The sequence below is a fragment of the Phascolarctos cinereus genome, unplaced genomic scaffold (assembly GCF_003287225.1).
Source record: "Phascolarctos cinereus isolate Bilbo 61053 unplaced genomic scaffold, phaCin_HiC Scaffold_5;HRSCAF=322, whole genome shotgun sequence".
In the NCBI taxonomy this organism is placed as follows: Eukaryota; Metazoa; Chordata; class Mammalia; order Diprotodontia; family Phascolarctidae; genus Phascolarctos; species Phascolarctos cinereus.
Genome location: NW_027555958.1, coordinates 298,922,059 through 298,937,455, shown reverse-complemented (window position 1 = coordinate 298,937,455; position 15,397 = coordinate 298,922,059). Strand labels below are relative to the sequence as shown.

Genomic DNA, 15,397 nt, shown 5'->3' with positions numbered 1-15,397 from the left:
TTGGGTCAAAGGACATTTATGGACGCGGAGCCCCACCCAGCTAAGTGTCTGTTACAGGGTCAGCGGAAGCCGGCTGTCCAGTGCTGGGCGCTTCGCTGTCCTCTATGTGCTGCTGTCTGATGTACTGATCCAACAAGGCAGTCAACTGAAGGGGCTGGTGCTGTAGGAGGGAGTGAGTCTGAGATGGCAGGATGGTCAGGCCCCCTACCAGCTCCCCTTGCATCAAAGACTGTGAGGGCAGTTTGGAGTAGTTCAGGAAACCTTGATAGCTGAGGATGGTGTCATCAATGCAGCCACCTGGAAGAAAATGGGGAATGTCAGTCAACAGGCATTTCTGAAGGACTTATGCGCCAAGTACTAAGCTATCCTCTGGAGACTAAAGTCCATGCCCTGTCTCCCCTATTAGCGTGTAAATAACTCGCTATATACAGAGGCATTAGCACCTAGAGGACCAGGAAAGGCCTCCTGCAGAAAGTGGGCTTTGAACTGAGTCATGAAGGAAGCCAGGGAAACAACAAAGTGGAGGTGAGGAGGCAGAGCATTCTAGGCCTGGAGGACAGACAGTACAAAAGCACAGAGATGGGAAATGAAGTGTGGCATTTGAGGAAGTATCCAAAGGCCAGCCCAGGGAGCTGGACTGTGGAATACATGGAGAGAGAGGAAGGTGTAAGAAGGCTGGAAAGACAGGAAGGGGCGGCACAATGAAGTGCTTTAGATGTCAAACAGAGCACTTTACACATAACATCCCAAAAGTTTTAAGCTTTGGAAGCTTGGAGGGAGGTGAAACTCCCGGGATAAGGCATGGTCAGACCTACACATTAGAAAATCACTTTGGCATCTGAGTGCAGGATGGATTGACGTGGGGAGAGACTGATGCAGGGAGATGAGCCAGTAGGGGAGAGAGGAGGAGGGGCTGAATTAGGGTGGTGGCCTGTGGGAGTGGAGAGAAAGGCATAGATACAGGAGATGTCATGAAGGCGAGAACACCAAGGCTTGGCAGTGGATTGGATATGACAGCAAATGAGAGTGAGGACTGAGGCTGACACAGGTTCTAAGCCTGGAGGAAATAACAGGAGACTGGTGGGTCATGGGCTTCTGCTGATGACTGTCATCATCAAAGCCCTCCTGGATTTGTCTATTGAACAAACACTTTTCATCCCTGCCAAACAGTAAGAGCTAACATTTCTAGCAAGCATTTATATAGTCCTTTATGGTTTGGAAAGCACTTTACAAATATCATCTCATTTGATCCTGACAACAAATCTTCCCTATTTTATAAATGAGGAAACTGAGGCAAACAAGTGACTTGCCCAAGGTTACACAGTAAGTGTCTGAGGGGGCATTAGCTGGCACAGCAGATACAGCACCAGCCCCGGAACCAAGAGGACCTGGCCTCAGACACTTACTAGCTGTGTGACCCTAAGCAAGTCCCTCAACCTCCCCAAAACAAGTATCTGAGGCTGCATTTGACCTGTGGTCTTCCTGACTCCAGGCTGGCTCTCTATCCACTGCACTACCCAGCTGTCTCTATTCACTTAGTGCTTTAAGGTCAAACACTCTTATTTGACTCTCAACAAGATTTCCAGTTCCAGCAATGGATTCCCCAAAGCCTCTTCCACTTCCCAGCCTTGCAGCAGGCAGTTTTAATAACCTGACAAGACTGTCTCCTCACTCCTCCCTCTTCCCCAACTAGTCCAGGAAGTCTTGCATTATTAATTCTATCTGGCCCTGAGCAACCTGTCACCTTAGCAATGACGTTTACAAATGCTTAGCATTTGTGTATATACACATGTAGATATAAGCATAAACACATATTTCAAATCTTCACTTACACATGTCCCAATGCCCCCATTATCCTTGACAGTGGGATATTAGGGGCTATGTCTCCCCAGTGCTCAGTAGAGGGTTCTACTTTAGGACACCAGATCCAGGGTACTAAGGAAGACTGAGGTGACCTGCATAATCTGACTAGAATGTTCCCTATGGTTCTCCCTTGGTGCCCATTCCCAGGTGATGATAACACCAACTCCATCTCCCCTCAGCCAGTCTGGCCTCTCACCAAGTAGTGGTAGGACAGGCATGCTCTTCAAGACCCGAAACATCTCCTTGGCCTTGGGTTCTGGGCTCACCAGCAACATGTTATGCCCAATGAAGAGAGGTAGCAGGTTTTGGTACTTGGATTCCGCCAGGAATGGCTTCAGGATCTGGGAGGAGGGAGAGGAGAATTGGCAGCCAGAAACAGCACACACCCCACCCCCGGCATTCAATACCTGTCGACAACTAGATGGGAAGTAGAAAGGGAACAGGGAGCCACCACCCCCGCCTAAGTCTCTTTCTAGCTTCCCCAGGGTGTTTCAGCTTAGGGAATGAGGAAAGGGAAACAGACACTGAGGCTGTAGCCTAGGAACGAGAAATAAGGGCAAGAAGTGATGTCAGCCCCTTCCTTACTGAATTGGGAAAGACTTTCACAAAGATGTTGTGTTTCCGAAGCTGGTGCCTGACAAGGAGCTTGTCCTCAGCACTCAGAGCCACATTCTGACATACAGCAATCATTCGGTTTTTTCTGAAAACTTCTGTCACCTCCCTCCGGAGCAATCGATTCAAGCCCAACTCCTAAAGGAGAGAATACATTTTAGGGGAGAGAGACATTTTATGAAGAACAGGTACTGGGTATTTGCTGGCCTTTTCCCCTTCACACACACACACACAGACACACACACACACACACACACACACACACACACACACACACACACACACACACACACACACACATACCTAATGGCATGGCTACCTCACGAAGCCCTATTTTGGAGGCATGAACAAAATGATTTCTACAAGCCTTTCTGAAAAGACTACAAGCTCTCAGAATCAACAAAACCCCTTTGGCCAAGGAAACAAAGCTAACTTCATCTCAGGTATTCCTCCAGAGGCCTCGTACCCCTCCTTACCTCCGAGGGTGGCTTGGGGGGGGGGGACAGACAACATGGGGGAATGACAGGTTTTGGGGGGATATACTGAGTCAGTGCCATCAGTTTCTGTCGCTCAAAGTGCATAACTCGAAAATGTCGGGTAACAGCCTTGGAGCCATGGCGAACAGTCTGGATGGTGGGCAGCTGGCCTGACAAGACAGACGATAAAACAGGTATAAGGTCTACCGTGAATAAAAGCCATGGAGTTAAAATAAGCCTTCCTTCCCTCCCTCTCAACAGAGACAATTATACAGTCAAAGCCTACCTCTTATTACCCTTATGTGACCTTGAACCAGTCACCTACTAACTGTCTAGAGCTTTTCCTTCTGACAAGGAAGACAAGGGATAAAGTGTTTTGACCTCTTCTGGAAAAACATCACAGTAATTATTACCATTCCAGACCTGAAGCAACACTAAGAGGAAACATGGTATAGTACAAAGGCAACTAGAACTGAAGTCAGGAATGGACAATTTCAGGGGAACCCAGGAAGACAAATTGAGCAAGAACTATGTAGAGAACAACTTATACAATGATACATTAAAGAGAAAAACAACTTTGAAAGACTTTAGAACGCTAATCTATACAATGAGAAACAATGGGCTCAAAAGAACGAAGATGAAACACGGCCACTCACCTCCCGACAGAAAGGTGATAAACTTAAATCGAAGAAACACACATTTTTAGATATAAGTAATGTGGAGATTTTTCTTGGGGGGGGGACTAGATTATGCAGGTATATATTGAGAGCTTTATTTGTCCATTTGTTTTATTCACTCAATAAGGGAGGAAGAATAGTAGGGCCGATTAATTTTTTAAATGCTTGTTAACTGAACAGCTAAAAATTTTAACAAACAATTTTAGAATGGACCTAAAGACTGAAAACACAGAGTTCAAATCCACTGTGTGACCCTGGGCAATTAATTCACTTAAACTTTCTGAGTCTATTTCATCTGTAAATGGAGATAAGACCTATACCAAGTACCTTAAAGGCTTTTTTGTGAAGCTCAAATAAGATATGAGGAATGTTCATAACCTTAAGGTCCTGAAAGTCATGTAAATAACATCTACTATTTCTTTATTTTCAAAATGTATAGACTGAACTGGATCATAGGACCAAATTTCAAGTTAGAGGAGGCTTAAGAAAAACAACCTAAGAGGAAACTGAAACCCAGAGAGGGAAAGTGACTTGCCCAAGGCCACAGTAAGTGACAGAGCCAAGATTTGAATTCAGGTCCACAAATGTCAAGTCCCATGCTTTTTCTTCCATATGGGCTTCTATGTTCCCTGCAAGCTCTAAAATAATATAGAAAAATAAACATCAACCCCATTCTTCTTTGAATCTATTAACAGCTGCTGGAGATAGAGACCCAAAAGACCCAGAGGAGAGGCACTAAAAATCCCTCCTTTTAAGGACAAGGCAAAACCTCTACTCCCAAACATTCATTCAACAAACAATTATTATGTATCAGAAACTGTGCCAGGCAATGGGAATACAAGACGAAAAATGTAACAAAAAAATAGTCTGGTGGCAGCGAGGTGGTGCAGTGGATAGAGCACTGGCCTTGGAATCAGGAGGACCTGAGTTCAAATCGGGCTTCAGACACATGCTACTTACTACCTGTGTGACCCTGGGCAAGTCACTTAACCCCATTTGCCTTGTTAAAAAGCAAAAAGCAAAAAAAAAAAATAGTCCCAGCCCTCAAAAAGCTTACATTCTGTTGAAAAGAAACAACAGAGACCAGGAGATACAAACTACACACAAAGTCTTATATATGGTAGCATAGGAAGACAGACCCTAAACAATTGGGGGGATCAGAAGTCCTGCTTAAGAGGTGGGGAATGAGCTAAGTCTTGAAAGAAGCCAGAGATTCTATGGGACCGAGGTGATGGGAGGATGCATTATAGGCAAGGGGAACAGCCTGTATAAAGGCGAGGAGGTGGGAGATGGGATGTCGGTGCTATGGTGTGAGTATAGCAAGAAAGCCAGTCTGGCTGAATGTGTAGTAAGTCTGGAAAGGTAGGATGGGGCCAGATTGAAGGGCTTCTCCTTCCATACAGGGATGTTTATATTTGGTCCCAGAGACATGGCAGGTCCCCCGGAGCTTCGGCCCCAGCCTCTACCACACTTGCCCCCCAGGGCTGAGGCCAGTGCATATTAGCAGTCCCACGAATAAGATGCTGCCCTGGGGATGCTGGGACTCACACTGGGAAAAGGCCTGCTGGGGTCAGGGGTCACCAAGGCCGGCTAGGGTCAGGGAGGTAACCGGCTGGGTCCAGAGGTCACAGAAGAGGGAGAGGGGTCAAAGGTCGGTAAGGGCGCCAGGCCTCCGGGGTCCTTGGCCGAAGGGCTCCGGGCGTCTCCCAGGCTGCTCCGTGAAGACGCTCCCCACTCCTTACCAGCTCGGGGCCGGAGCCGGCCGCCCAGGATTCCAACCACGGCCACCGCCATCTTCGCCACAGATCTGTACGGGTCCCGGTTGGAGATGGAAGGAACAGAGGATTATGGGGCTCCGGGCTCAGAACCGGAAGCTGTAGCCCCGCACGGGGGAGGAGCCTGCGGCAACCTTCCGAACTCCTTTGCTCTCCTTTCCTGTCCTTTCTTCAGTCCCGCCCCGCTGCCTAGAGATCACGCTAGCGCAGGCGCAGATCAAAGCGTCCTCGTGTCCTAGCAACGAGGTCCGGGTGCTGAGGACAGACCTTTTCTGATGCCTGCAGGCTCCTGCAGCCCCAACACTCCCAGTAGCGTCTCCCCATGGCGGTCTCCCAGAGTGCTGCTTTCTGAGCTCCCCTTTAGATCCCTTTTAACCCTGCCCATTGCTTCTCAACTCTTCGCACCCTTTCTCCTCCCCATTGCAACAAGGGTGACCCCGCTTCCCTCCCCTGGTATCCCTCCCCCAGCCCCTGCCTCTCTTCTCCCCCCTCTCCTGGCTTCAGTATTTCCAAGGGCTCCAAACTGCTCATCTTCTCTTCTCTCCTCCTCCCCCAGGAGTTCAGTGCCCACCTCCCAAAGGAAGCCATGCGTGGAGGTAACTAGACAGATGAGCTGCAGGTTTTCCCTGCTCAACCCGACCTTTGAGGGTCAATACCTAAATTCACTCCTAGGAAGGGTGTGACCCTGAGCCCTCTTTTCTTTTTAGTTGTTCCTGCTCAGAGCCCTGTGGGTGTCTGCATCTCTGATGCCCTCATTGCCAAGAGGAACTTGGCCTTCAAAAAAGACAAGGATACTTCAAAGGTGAAGTGAGTATCTAATGGGTTAGAAGGTGGACCCAAGGGCTTCTTGTTCTGTCCCAGCCAAAATTCCTAAATTCTATTCTTTACCAGCCCCTTTCTTCACCATTCCCTTCTATATTCCTCTCCACAAAACAAAACAAAAAAAAAACTGCTGAGACTGGGGAAAGTTAACTTCTTTGGGCTATTTGAAAAAGAGTTGGGGAAAAAAAATGGGTTTGGCAGTTTGCCTGCAGAAATCATGTTATCCATATCCTTGCCTCCTGGTGTCTTGGATAGGCCAAGGTCTTTTTCTTTGAAAAAGAAAAAAAAGAAAACTCTTCAGAGACAACCTTCTTCTATTACCCTTTTCATCAGTTTCACAGTCCTTCTTGAGGACTCACTGAAATCTCTCAAATTGCAATTTCAGCTACTCTGGAGACCCTGAATCCAGCCTGTGCCAGGGTCTGACAAACCTTAATACAAACATAAGGACATTCTAATCAAAATGTGCTAAAGGGCTAATCAAAATCCTTCAGCACTGCTTCCCTCCTGGGAAATGCTGTTTCTGGCTCTGAGAAACTGAAGCTGTGAATCTATCACTCCACCATGGTTGCCTTTCTTCCCAGGCCTCAGGCTCTTGCTGTGCTTCAGACTGTTCGCCTAGACCGAGAGGGCATTGGCTATATTGGAAACCTAGAGGGCCTCCGAGCCCTTCACAGTCTCTACCTTCAAGAGGTGAGTTTTCCCAACCACCCTAAGGCACTGTGGTACTTCAGCTAAGAAGGGCCTGAAAAAAAGCCCTGTTTGTACAGCAGCCTGATCAGACTCCCATCTGAAGTTTTGTGTTCAGTTCTTGGGGTTACATCTTGGGAAACTATGGACAAATAGGAGCATACCCAGAGGAGGTTGATCTAGAGAGTGAAAAGGCTGGAAAACTTGCTATACAATAATTATCTAAAGAACTGGGTACGTATTCCATGGAGAAGAACAGATTTAGGGGTACCCATGGTATCCATCTTCAAAGTGACCCTTCTGAGAAGAACAAAGTCGGGTGCCACAGTGGAAAGTGTGTTAGATTAGGAGTTATAGATTCTGGGTTCAAACCCTGCCCCTGCCATTACTACCTGTATGACTCTACCTAAGTCATTATCCTCTCTGGGCCTCAATTCCTCTATCTGTAAAAGGAGATTGTACTTGGATGACCTTTATAGTACTGATCTTAGAAAGATGAAAGTTATAGACAGAATTTAGTTAGAAGGAAAAATTTTCTGATACTTGGCTCCATATCTTGATAGAGGAGCAGCCAAGAAATGGACTGACTCATGGTAGAGTGAATTCCCTATCACTAGGGAGGTCTTCAAGTAGAGACCATTTGTCTGGATTGTTGTGATTCATGTTTCAGGTATAGATTGGACTAAGTAACAGAAAAGTCCCTACCCAGCTCTGAGAGTCTGTGATTCTGTAAATCCATTCTGTCCAGTCTTCTTCCTTGAGGAAGGCCTTCATTTAAATAATCTTGGCTGGATGAAACAAAGACTTCTAAAAAGGAGACCCTGTAATCCCCCACTTGATAGTGCCATAGCCTCCTCATCAGGTTTTTCTCATGTCGCAGTCTAACCCTCTTATGGAAACCAACAGCCTCTTTCCCTACCCCTTCTAAGACAGAGACTGCTTCCCTTTGGCTCCTCCAACTTCTCTCCTACATGTTGAATAATACCAAGTTCCTTTACCTTTTCCTCATTGGTCTCACCAAATCGGATCAAAAAATAATTGAGTGCCTACTAAGCATGAGATAGCAATGCTTTTCCAATTTCCCTCTCTCTCCTTGGTCTGGTCTCTCTGTCCCCTTACATTGTGATGCTGGTACCAGAATAGATGTGCTGGAGATTTGCTGTAGGTACCAGGTCCAACCATCCCTGAATATAATAGCTATAGAAGGTAGGATGGCTACAGGTGATGAATGGGAAGGTCCCAGGACTAAAAGCGAAAAAGGGGAAGATGATTCCAAGCAGGTAATCCTTAGTTCAGAGACTTATTGAAAAGAGAAAAAGGTGCTTTGCTAACCTTATGGTGCTATATAAATGTGAGTTATTATTGTTATCTGCATTTCCCCAGCGTGGGAAGACATCCTCCAGGTACTTGGATTAGAGGAGAGGAGAGAAGTGAATGCTTCCGGCTTTACTTTTTTTACTTCTCCCCACCCTCATGTTTCTTATTACAGAATGAGATCCGTCGAATTGAGAACTTAGACTGTCTCCCTTGCTTACGGTAGGTGACACAGTTCAGCCCCCTGGGTTGTGTGGGTCTTGGAATATCCACAGAGTCCACTTTCAGAACAGGTAGCCTAGCTTCCCCTTCTTTTCCAATATCCACAGCTCTGCATTCCACTGTTTCCTGAACCATGTCTTGTCCCTTTCCTGGACTATTCTGATTATCCTGGATATATCTGGATCTCCTCATGTCCATTTCCCCTCTCCCCCAGCTTCCTAACCCTGGCAGGAAACAAGATCCAACAGATAGAAAACCTTCGTGGTCTCCAGCAGCTGCAGCTCCTGGACTTATCTCACAATCAAATTGCAACATTGCAACTAGGTAGGAGACCCCTTGTCTTGGCCCAGGGGACCGAGCCCCCATCTCTGTTCACTGCTCTCCCAATCCTCCCTTCCCCCTAGGTTTCAAGAGAGCAAGGTAGGGTTGAGGGGCCTGTCATGGGTGATTGCCAAAAAAAAAAAACTTGGCACTTGGCAAAGGTGGGAGTGAGAAGGGACGTGTCTTAATTGATTTCATTTTCTTCCTTCTGCCTGTGTAGCTGAGCTTCCCCAGAACCTCCTAGTTCTTAATCTTTCTGGGAATGATTGTACCAAGCAGGATGGCTACAGGTAAGTAAATGGGAGAGAGCCAGATCTAAGGACTGAAAGAACCAAGCTGTTTATAGGGTAGAGGGAACATATTCCCTGCTCTCCCACCACTTCCCAATGATCCCCAAGCCCCGTTCCTTCTTGCTTAGACTGCCTCACAATGACTGCTTTGTTTCTATAGCCCCCAGCCTGGTCCAGGTCCCATGTGATAACGACTGGATATCTGTAACATGCTATGAGCTCACCACCTCATATCTACCTAGGTGCAGAGCAAGGGACTGTTTCTTCTGCTTCCTTAATACCTTGGATAAGAGCTCTTGCGCTCCCAGGATGCACCTCTCCAACACAATGCTATCTTTTCCTCCCCGTAGGGAAATGGTGACAGAGTCCTTACATTGGCTTCTGGATCTAGATGGTGAGAAGGTGCCTGGATGGGAGGACCCAGAGGAGAACAAAGTGACAGACACCCAGGACGAGTTCCCCGAATTGAGTGGCCCCTTCTGTTCGGAACGAGGTGACTGTTCTTTCTATACAGACCACCAGGCAGATAGGGGTGTGAGATGGAACAGGGAAGCCAAGATAATGTCATGGCCACAGCACACCCACAGGCAAGAGAGAGAAGGGGCGGAGCAAATCTGAGCTGGCTCAAGACTGAAAATCCATGACCGTACACAGGCTTCAGGCATAAACGTATTTAGTGACTTACTCTTCCACCAAACCTTCCTGTTCTCCACCTTGTATCCCCTTAAGTCTCGTGGGGAGAGAAGTTTATATAGGAAGCTTATGTGTTTTTCCAGACTCTCTGCCTCAGCCTCCACAGTAAATCCAGAGCAGTCAGCTAGGATACAGGCACTTGCTGGACCTCATTCTGCCCCAGAGGGCCACATTCAGAGGACATTGTCAGTACTTATATTCCATCAGCAGTTTAGAAACAATGCTTAGCTGCTAGGCTTCATAGGACATAGGTCCAACAAACAAGTTCATGTTTGGATACTTAAGTTTCCACCTCATGGAGGAGAGTATCATGGTTGTCTAAGTCAGTATGTGCTTAGCCTTTCTTTTGTGTGGCGGAAGTAAAAAATAAAAAATAGGATAGACTGCAGAGACTCCTTGGCTATGCCTGTTACTCCAGGGTAAGTCCCCTGGGTGCATCGCAGGCTGTGTACCTGGCTATTGATCTGTGCTACTTGTCCTGGCTATAACAACAGTGGGGTACAGCACTGGATCCAACCTCGTCTTTCCAAATTCAGAGATCTGGGTCTATGCTTCCTTCTCCACAGGCTTCTTCGAGGAACTAGAACAGGAGCTGGCCAGTCATAGGGAGAGGAGACTAAGGGAGGTCCTGCTGGAGCATGAGATCAGGATGGCATTCAAGCCTGTGACCACTGACCTCTCACTGCTGCCAGGGGCCCCTCCACCTAAGAGCCACAGCCCCTCTCCAGTGTCTGGACAAGATGCAGCAGGGGCCAGCCCCACTGAACCACCTTCTGCCACCAGGAAACCCCGCGGCCTGGACAGCCAGCCGCAGAGCAACACAGTGAAGGTGGAGAAAAGGGGAAGACTGACCACAGGCCCCCAAGCCAAGGCTCAACACGCTACCACAACGGCAGCCATCAGAGCCACAAAATAAAAGGCCACAGGCTCTTTACACTCCACCTTTTCTCTCTCAGCAGAGCCATGGGAGGAATAAAAGGGTGGGAAATAAGGATGGCCATGTGTTTAAATTCCCATTCCCTGACAGAAGCTCATTCCTAATAAACTGTCTCTGGCTCCCAATCAATGTTCCTTTCACATTACTGAGTGGGGAAATTAAGATTGGGAACTCCAGTGACCTGCCTGGCCACTCCTCCCAAAGCAGACCAAGCATTAAAATTCAGTGAACAGGGAGAAGAAAAACATGTTTATTGAGTCAGAACTTTTAGGTCAGGGCAAGGTCCAGGGCGAGTGAAGAAAACGAACCTCCCGCAGCCTGATGAACAAGGAAGTCTGGGCCCTAGGGAGACGCTCCACTGGAGGGGCTACAGTTGTTGGCCATAAACTTGGCTCTCCTTTTCCACAAAGGCCTGGAAGAGGCTGACCAGCTGCTGGGGAGAGAGAGCCCTTTCCCCAGCCAATAGCTTCCTCAGAACCTCCTGTCCTTCCTGCTCCAGATTCTGCTGTTTCTTCTGGAGCTGTAGTCCGTGTTCCTACCCAAAAGAGACAAGAGATTAACCCCCAGGATGGAGTTTATGTAGAGGGCAAGGAGGGACCTGTACCCTCTTGCCCTTTGGAGTTGTGCAGGGTGTGTGAGGGTGAAGGGGGAGAGAGAGAGAAAAGAAAGAACACTGGTGTGAGATGCTATATAGCATCAATCATCACAGGAGTGAACCCAGCCAGCTGTGGAGCCTCACCCCCAGTCACCCTTCCAGGAGCCCAGCTTATAAAAGCAATGAAGAAAAGGGCATCCTTCCCATCCAGGAGTCCTTAGTAATCCGTCAGATTAATTCCCTTCCCTCACCTGGTCACTCTCCATCCTTCCCAGGGCTGCTTGGTGCCTACGGTAGAGTAGGTGTCGGCGATCCACCTGGGTCTGAAAGCGTGGGTGAGTCTGAACAGGATCTTTGTCCCCAAAAGTAGGGGACAACACCTGGGGGGTCTGAGCCACCCCAGCCCCAAACACAAAAGGTTTGAACACTGACCTGTAGGATAAGGGAGACATGAGTAAGGCTTCATCCTGGCTCCTTTTCCCAAATTCTATTGGCCTTCCCACCCCTGTCTATTCCTTCTCTCAAATTCTGTGGGTCTGTCTGCTGCCTTCCCCACCTCCCACTTCCCTCTCCCTGGCACCTGGAGGGGTCTGGTGTGGCAGTGAGGAAATGGACACAGGGCTGGTTGGGGTCCTGGGGCAGGACAGACACCATGCTGGCTGTAGTTCGGAAGCCTCCAGAATCCATACAGATGCCACTCTCCTTATTCCGAAGGATGCCCATCATTGTCATAGCTGTGATGCCACCTGCCAAAGCCATGAATAAGAAGGTCAGGCAAACCCCCAGCACCACCGACAGAACCCAGGACAGGTGTCACAGTTGGCAACTCAGCCCCCCACCCAGAACATAAGGCAAAGATTCCTGGATCTCAAGGTGTGACACTATACCTGTGCCTGAACCCTGTCTTCCTCATAACCCTGAGCTAACCCCTGCTTCTTTTGACCCCATCTGAACACCTTGCTGCTGCTTCATCAGGAGTTCTCGGCCAGCCTGGAATCTTGCCTTGGCAGCCTCCATGCGCACAGGTTGATGGACCAGTGAGAAGACGTGGGCAAAGTCAAAGGTAGTTTGCCCATCCCACCAGCCCTGTTTCTGGGCATGGGCCCGCAGCTCCAGATGTTCAGCAGTGATGTCTGTGCCGATGCTCAGTTGGTTGGAGATGTTCCGGGCACCCTCTGGGGGGTTGGGGAAAAGGAGAGAAGGCCAGAGTCTGTGGGGTTAGAGGTCCCTTCCTGGGTGCAGGAGCTCTGGTCATTCCAAACTGAGTTTCACCTCTTCCTGTGGGCTCATTCCTGGCTTCCTCCTCACCTCCTTAACCCCACCCCAGCCATTCTCTCACATTCTTCTGTTTGCTCCATTTGGGGGAACCTAACGTTAGGCAAGGAACAGTCCCTCAGGAGAGCCAGGTGGGATCTCTAACCTCGGATTCTCTGTGCGGCCCATAGTTTCCCAGCTGTTTCCAGCACCCAGGCCTCTTTTCGGTCGGCCAGCAGAAAGGTGTTGTGGTAGCAGAAAGGGGTTGGGTCCTCTCGGCAGTTGCCCCCTTGCCCATATTGCTCCAGCAAGTTGGTGATGACCTTCAAGGCTTCCTGGGCCGAGCTGCCCCGTTCTAATCCTAGCCTAATAAAGAAAGTAGCTCAAGGCGCAGGTATTCAGGGCACCCCACAGCCACAGTGGCAGCTGTCAGGACAGAATGCTGGAGCAATCTTCCCAAGTTAACAGAGCCTAACAGCTGGAATTTGTCTCTCTACCAGAATGGCACACAACATATATGCTGAATACCAGACTAACCTCCAGAGAAAAAAGTCCCTGCTCTCAGAGAGCTGCTAGTCTAAAGGGCCAGGCCTGAGGGAATTCCTAGTCTGCTGGGGTCATCCTTGTAGCTAGGATGGAAACAAAGACCCTTGCAGATTTTCTTGTCAGCTGGATGGGAAAGAAAGATGTGTAGAAAGTCAACATATACTTCTTATGTTTACTCATGTAAAAACCCATGAGGTGGCACTGTTGGTAGGGCTACCCCTTCATATTGTTCATACCTCTACTCATTCCTGAGAGATAACAGCTGACATTTATACGGTGCTTTACAATTTCAAAATGTTTTATGTACATTTTCTTATAACAACCTTTGAGGTAGCTAATTGTATAATTTTACTGTAGTTTAGATATGAGTTCAAATCCTGCCTCAGACACTAGCTGTCTGACTGTGAGCAAATCATTTAACCTCTATTTGCCTCGGTTTCCTCCTATGTAAAATGGGGATCATTTTCCAACATGGTTGTAAGAATCAAATGAGATAATATTTAATAAAAAGCACTTTGCAAACTTTAAGACATTAGATAAATGCTATTATTTTTATACAGATTTAGAAGCTGAGGATCAAAGAGATAAATGACTTACCCATGACTCATCACCCACCTAGCATCAAAGGCTGAATTTGAACCCAGCCTTCTCCTGACTCCAAGAACTCTCCCCACTATATAGGGAGGGGGAGAGCCTTAGTCTCACACTGTCCTGGGTCCCTCACCTGAGCAGGTCCATGCCAAGAAGGGCCTCTTCCTGGCCCACAGGCTCTTGAGTCCATACAGCCTCGTTGCCAATGCAGACACCATGTTCATTGGCCCCCATCTCAGCCCCCCACAGCCAGGCTGGCCGGCTCAGGATCACTGCATGGGTTTTCTCCACTTGATCCACCTCGATGTATGTGCACTGGGGAGTGAGCAGGTTTGGGTATGATTAGGTTTCCTCCCTTTCTCTCCTTAGGATCATAAATTCTTCGATCTAGGGCTAGAAGAGATCTTAGGAGGACAATTAGTCCAACCTCCTCATTTTACAGAGAAGGAAACTGAAGCTGAAGATGTGTAGCAAAATGACTTGCCCAAGGTTCCCCAGGTACTGTCAGAGATGGGAATCCGAACCCATGTCCTGACTTTCTATTATACTACAGGCAGGGTCTCCCTCCTAGCCCCATACTCACCTGAAGCCGGCTCCCCGGAGCATGGGTCCCAGAAGGGACCAACACCACCTCCTGCACTTCATCCCGGGGCCGGTCTGAGTTCTTGGCAAAGATGACCGCAGGGATGGCGGAGGCCGGGGGAAGGGAGACAAAGCAGTCGCAGGAGCAGGGGGCATCGGACGAGTATGGAGATGCCATCGCCTGTGGGGCAGGGAGAGTTAGCCATAAGCCTGACACTGAGGAGCCCCGTGACCTCCCCTGGCCCGTCCTCCACTGCAGATCCAGGTCCTCCCTCCACTCCCAGGTTCCCAAGCAACGGCTCTGTCCACTTGCACAGGCTGCACCTACAGGCAAGGGCAGAACTTTTCTGCCTCCGCCGCGTGCCCACGGTCTCTTACTGGGACGCAAACAGGTTGCACACGGGCGCCCGGCTCTCCTCCGACAGAGTGCACAGAGACTCCTGGCCACGCATGACTGCGTCTCTGCAAACCTTGGAAATCCTCTGCGTGGCTCCCCTCCCCCCCACTTCAAATATATAACCTGGAGATACTACCCACCCCCCAAAAAAACCCACACACATAACACACTGAATAGTTTCCCTTTTGCCCCTCCAGTGCATGCCTAGGGACGCCCCTTCAGCGGTTCTTTCTCCCCATTACCCTCCAAGATCCCCAGACCCAGCCAGAACTCTGTTACCTCTACAACTTGTGGCCCCAGGAAGGCCCGGGCAAGGGGGCGGAGCCACCGCCCCGCCTCTCAATCTGCAGTTTCCGCCTTGTCCACCAGGATGCGCGCCAGCATCACCTCGGCGGGAGGAGCCTTCCACCCCGCCCCGCCCCTCCCCATCCCATCCCCAACCTGACTCGACACCCAGCCCCGCCCTGATACCAAAGAAGGAGGGATGCTACTTTATCGAGCACACTTCCATGCCTTCTCTCAGAGGATGCTGAGGCTGGAAGAAAGAGTTGAATTCAGGGAAGCAGCAGGGAATTCAAGATTCCTGCTATACAGAGTGTTCCAAGAGTCTCAATTCAATTTTTAGCTATTAAAAGCTTATGAAAGGAAAGAACCCAGCATTGTAGGTGCTTGTGTGCCAGGCATTTACAAAATTTGATCTCATTTGATCCTCACAGCAACCCTGGGAGAGAGGTACTACT

The 15,397-nt window shown here is 48.9% G+C and overlaps 3 protein-coding genes across 6 annotated transcripts; 1 reads left to right on the top strand and 2 right to left on the bottom strand.

Annotated features, from left to right (window-relative positions):
* Window positions 1–5,510, bottom strand: MRPL10 (mitochondrial ribosomal protein L10). Its single transcript, XM_020997606.2, has 5 exons — window positions 5,371–5,510; window positions 2,952–3,121; window positions 2,449–2,613; window positions 2,060–2,204; window positions 1–297 (listed from the first exon to the last, which is right to left on the bottom strand). The coding sequence occupies exons 1-5, from the start codon at window positions 5,420–5,422 to the stop codon at window positions 41–43; spliced, it is 789 nt and encodes a 262-aa protein (XP_020853265.1). The 5' UTR covers window positions 5,423–5,510; the 3' UTR covers window positions 1–40.
* Window positions 5,511–5,577: 67 nt separating this feature from the next.
* Window positions 5,578–10,817, top strand: LRRC46 (leucine rich repeat containing 46). 2 transcript variants are annotated; one of them, XM_020997603.2, is made up of 9 exons: window positions 5,578–5,712; window positions 5,960–5,999; window positions 6,111–6,210; window positions 6,810–6,918; window positions 8,405–8,451; window positions 8,666–8,775; window positions 8,993–9,062; window positions 9,413–9,555; window positions 10,322–10,817. In XM_020997603.2, exons 2-9 carry the CDS (start codon window positions 5,990–5,992, stop codon window positions 10,669–10,671), a joined length of 939 nt encoding a protein of 312 aa, XP_020853262.1. In that variant the 5' UTR covers window positions 5,578–5,712; window positions 5,960–5,989; the 3' UTR covers window positions 10,672–10,817. The 2 variants fall into 2 exon arrangements, with proteins under 2 accessions (XP_020853262.1, XP_078012134.1); XM_078156008.1 differs by having other exon boundaries at window positions 5,578–5,999.
* A 101-nt stretch (window positions 10,818–10,918) lies between these two features.
* SCRN2 (secernin 2) lies at window positions 10,919–15,013 on the bottom strand. 3 transcript variants are annotated; one of them, XM_020997600.2, is made up of 8 exons: window positions 14,937–15,013; window positions 14,262–14,441; window positions 13,812–13,993; window positions 12,708–12,907; window positions 12,244–12,462; window positions 11,868–12,033; window positions 11,539–11,719; window positions 10,919–11,227 (listed from the first exon to the last, which is right to left on the bottom strand). In XM_020997600.2, exons 2-8 carry the CDS (start codon window positions 14,436–14,438, stop codon window positions 11,060–11,062), a joined length of 1,293 nt encoding a protein of 430 aa, XP_020853259.1. In that variant the 5' UTR covers window positions 14,439–14,441; window positions 14,937–15,013; the 3' UTR covers window positions 10,919–11,059. The 3 variants fall into 3 exon arrangements, with proteins under 3 accessions (XP_020853259.1, XP_020853261.1, XP_020853260.1); XM_020997602.2 differs by lacking the exon at window positions 14,937–15,013 and adding an exon at window positions 14,900–14,923; XM_020997601.2 differs by lacking the exon at window positions 14,937–15,013 and adding an exon at window positions 14,589–14,741.
* Window positions 15,014–15,397: the final 384 nt, after the last annotated feature.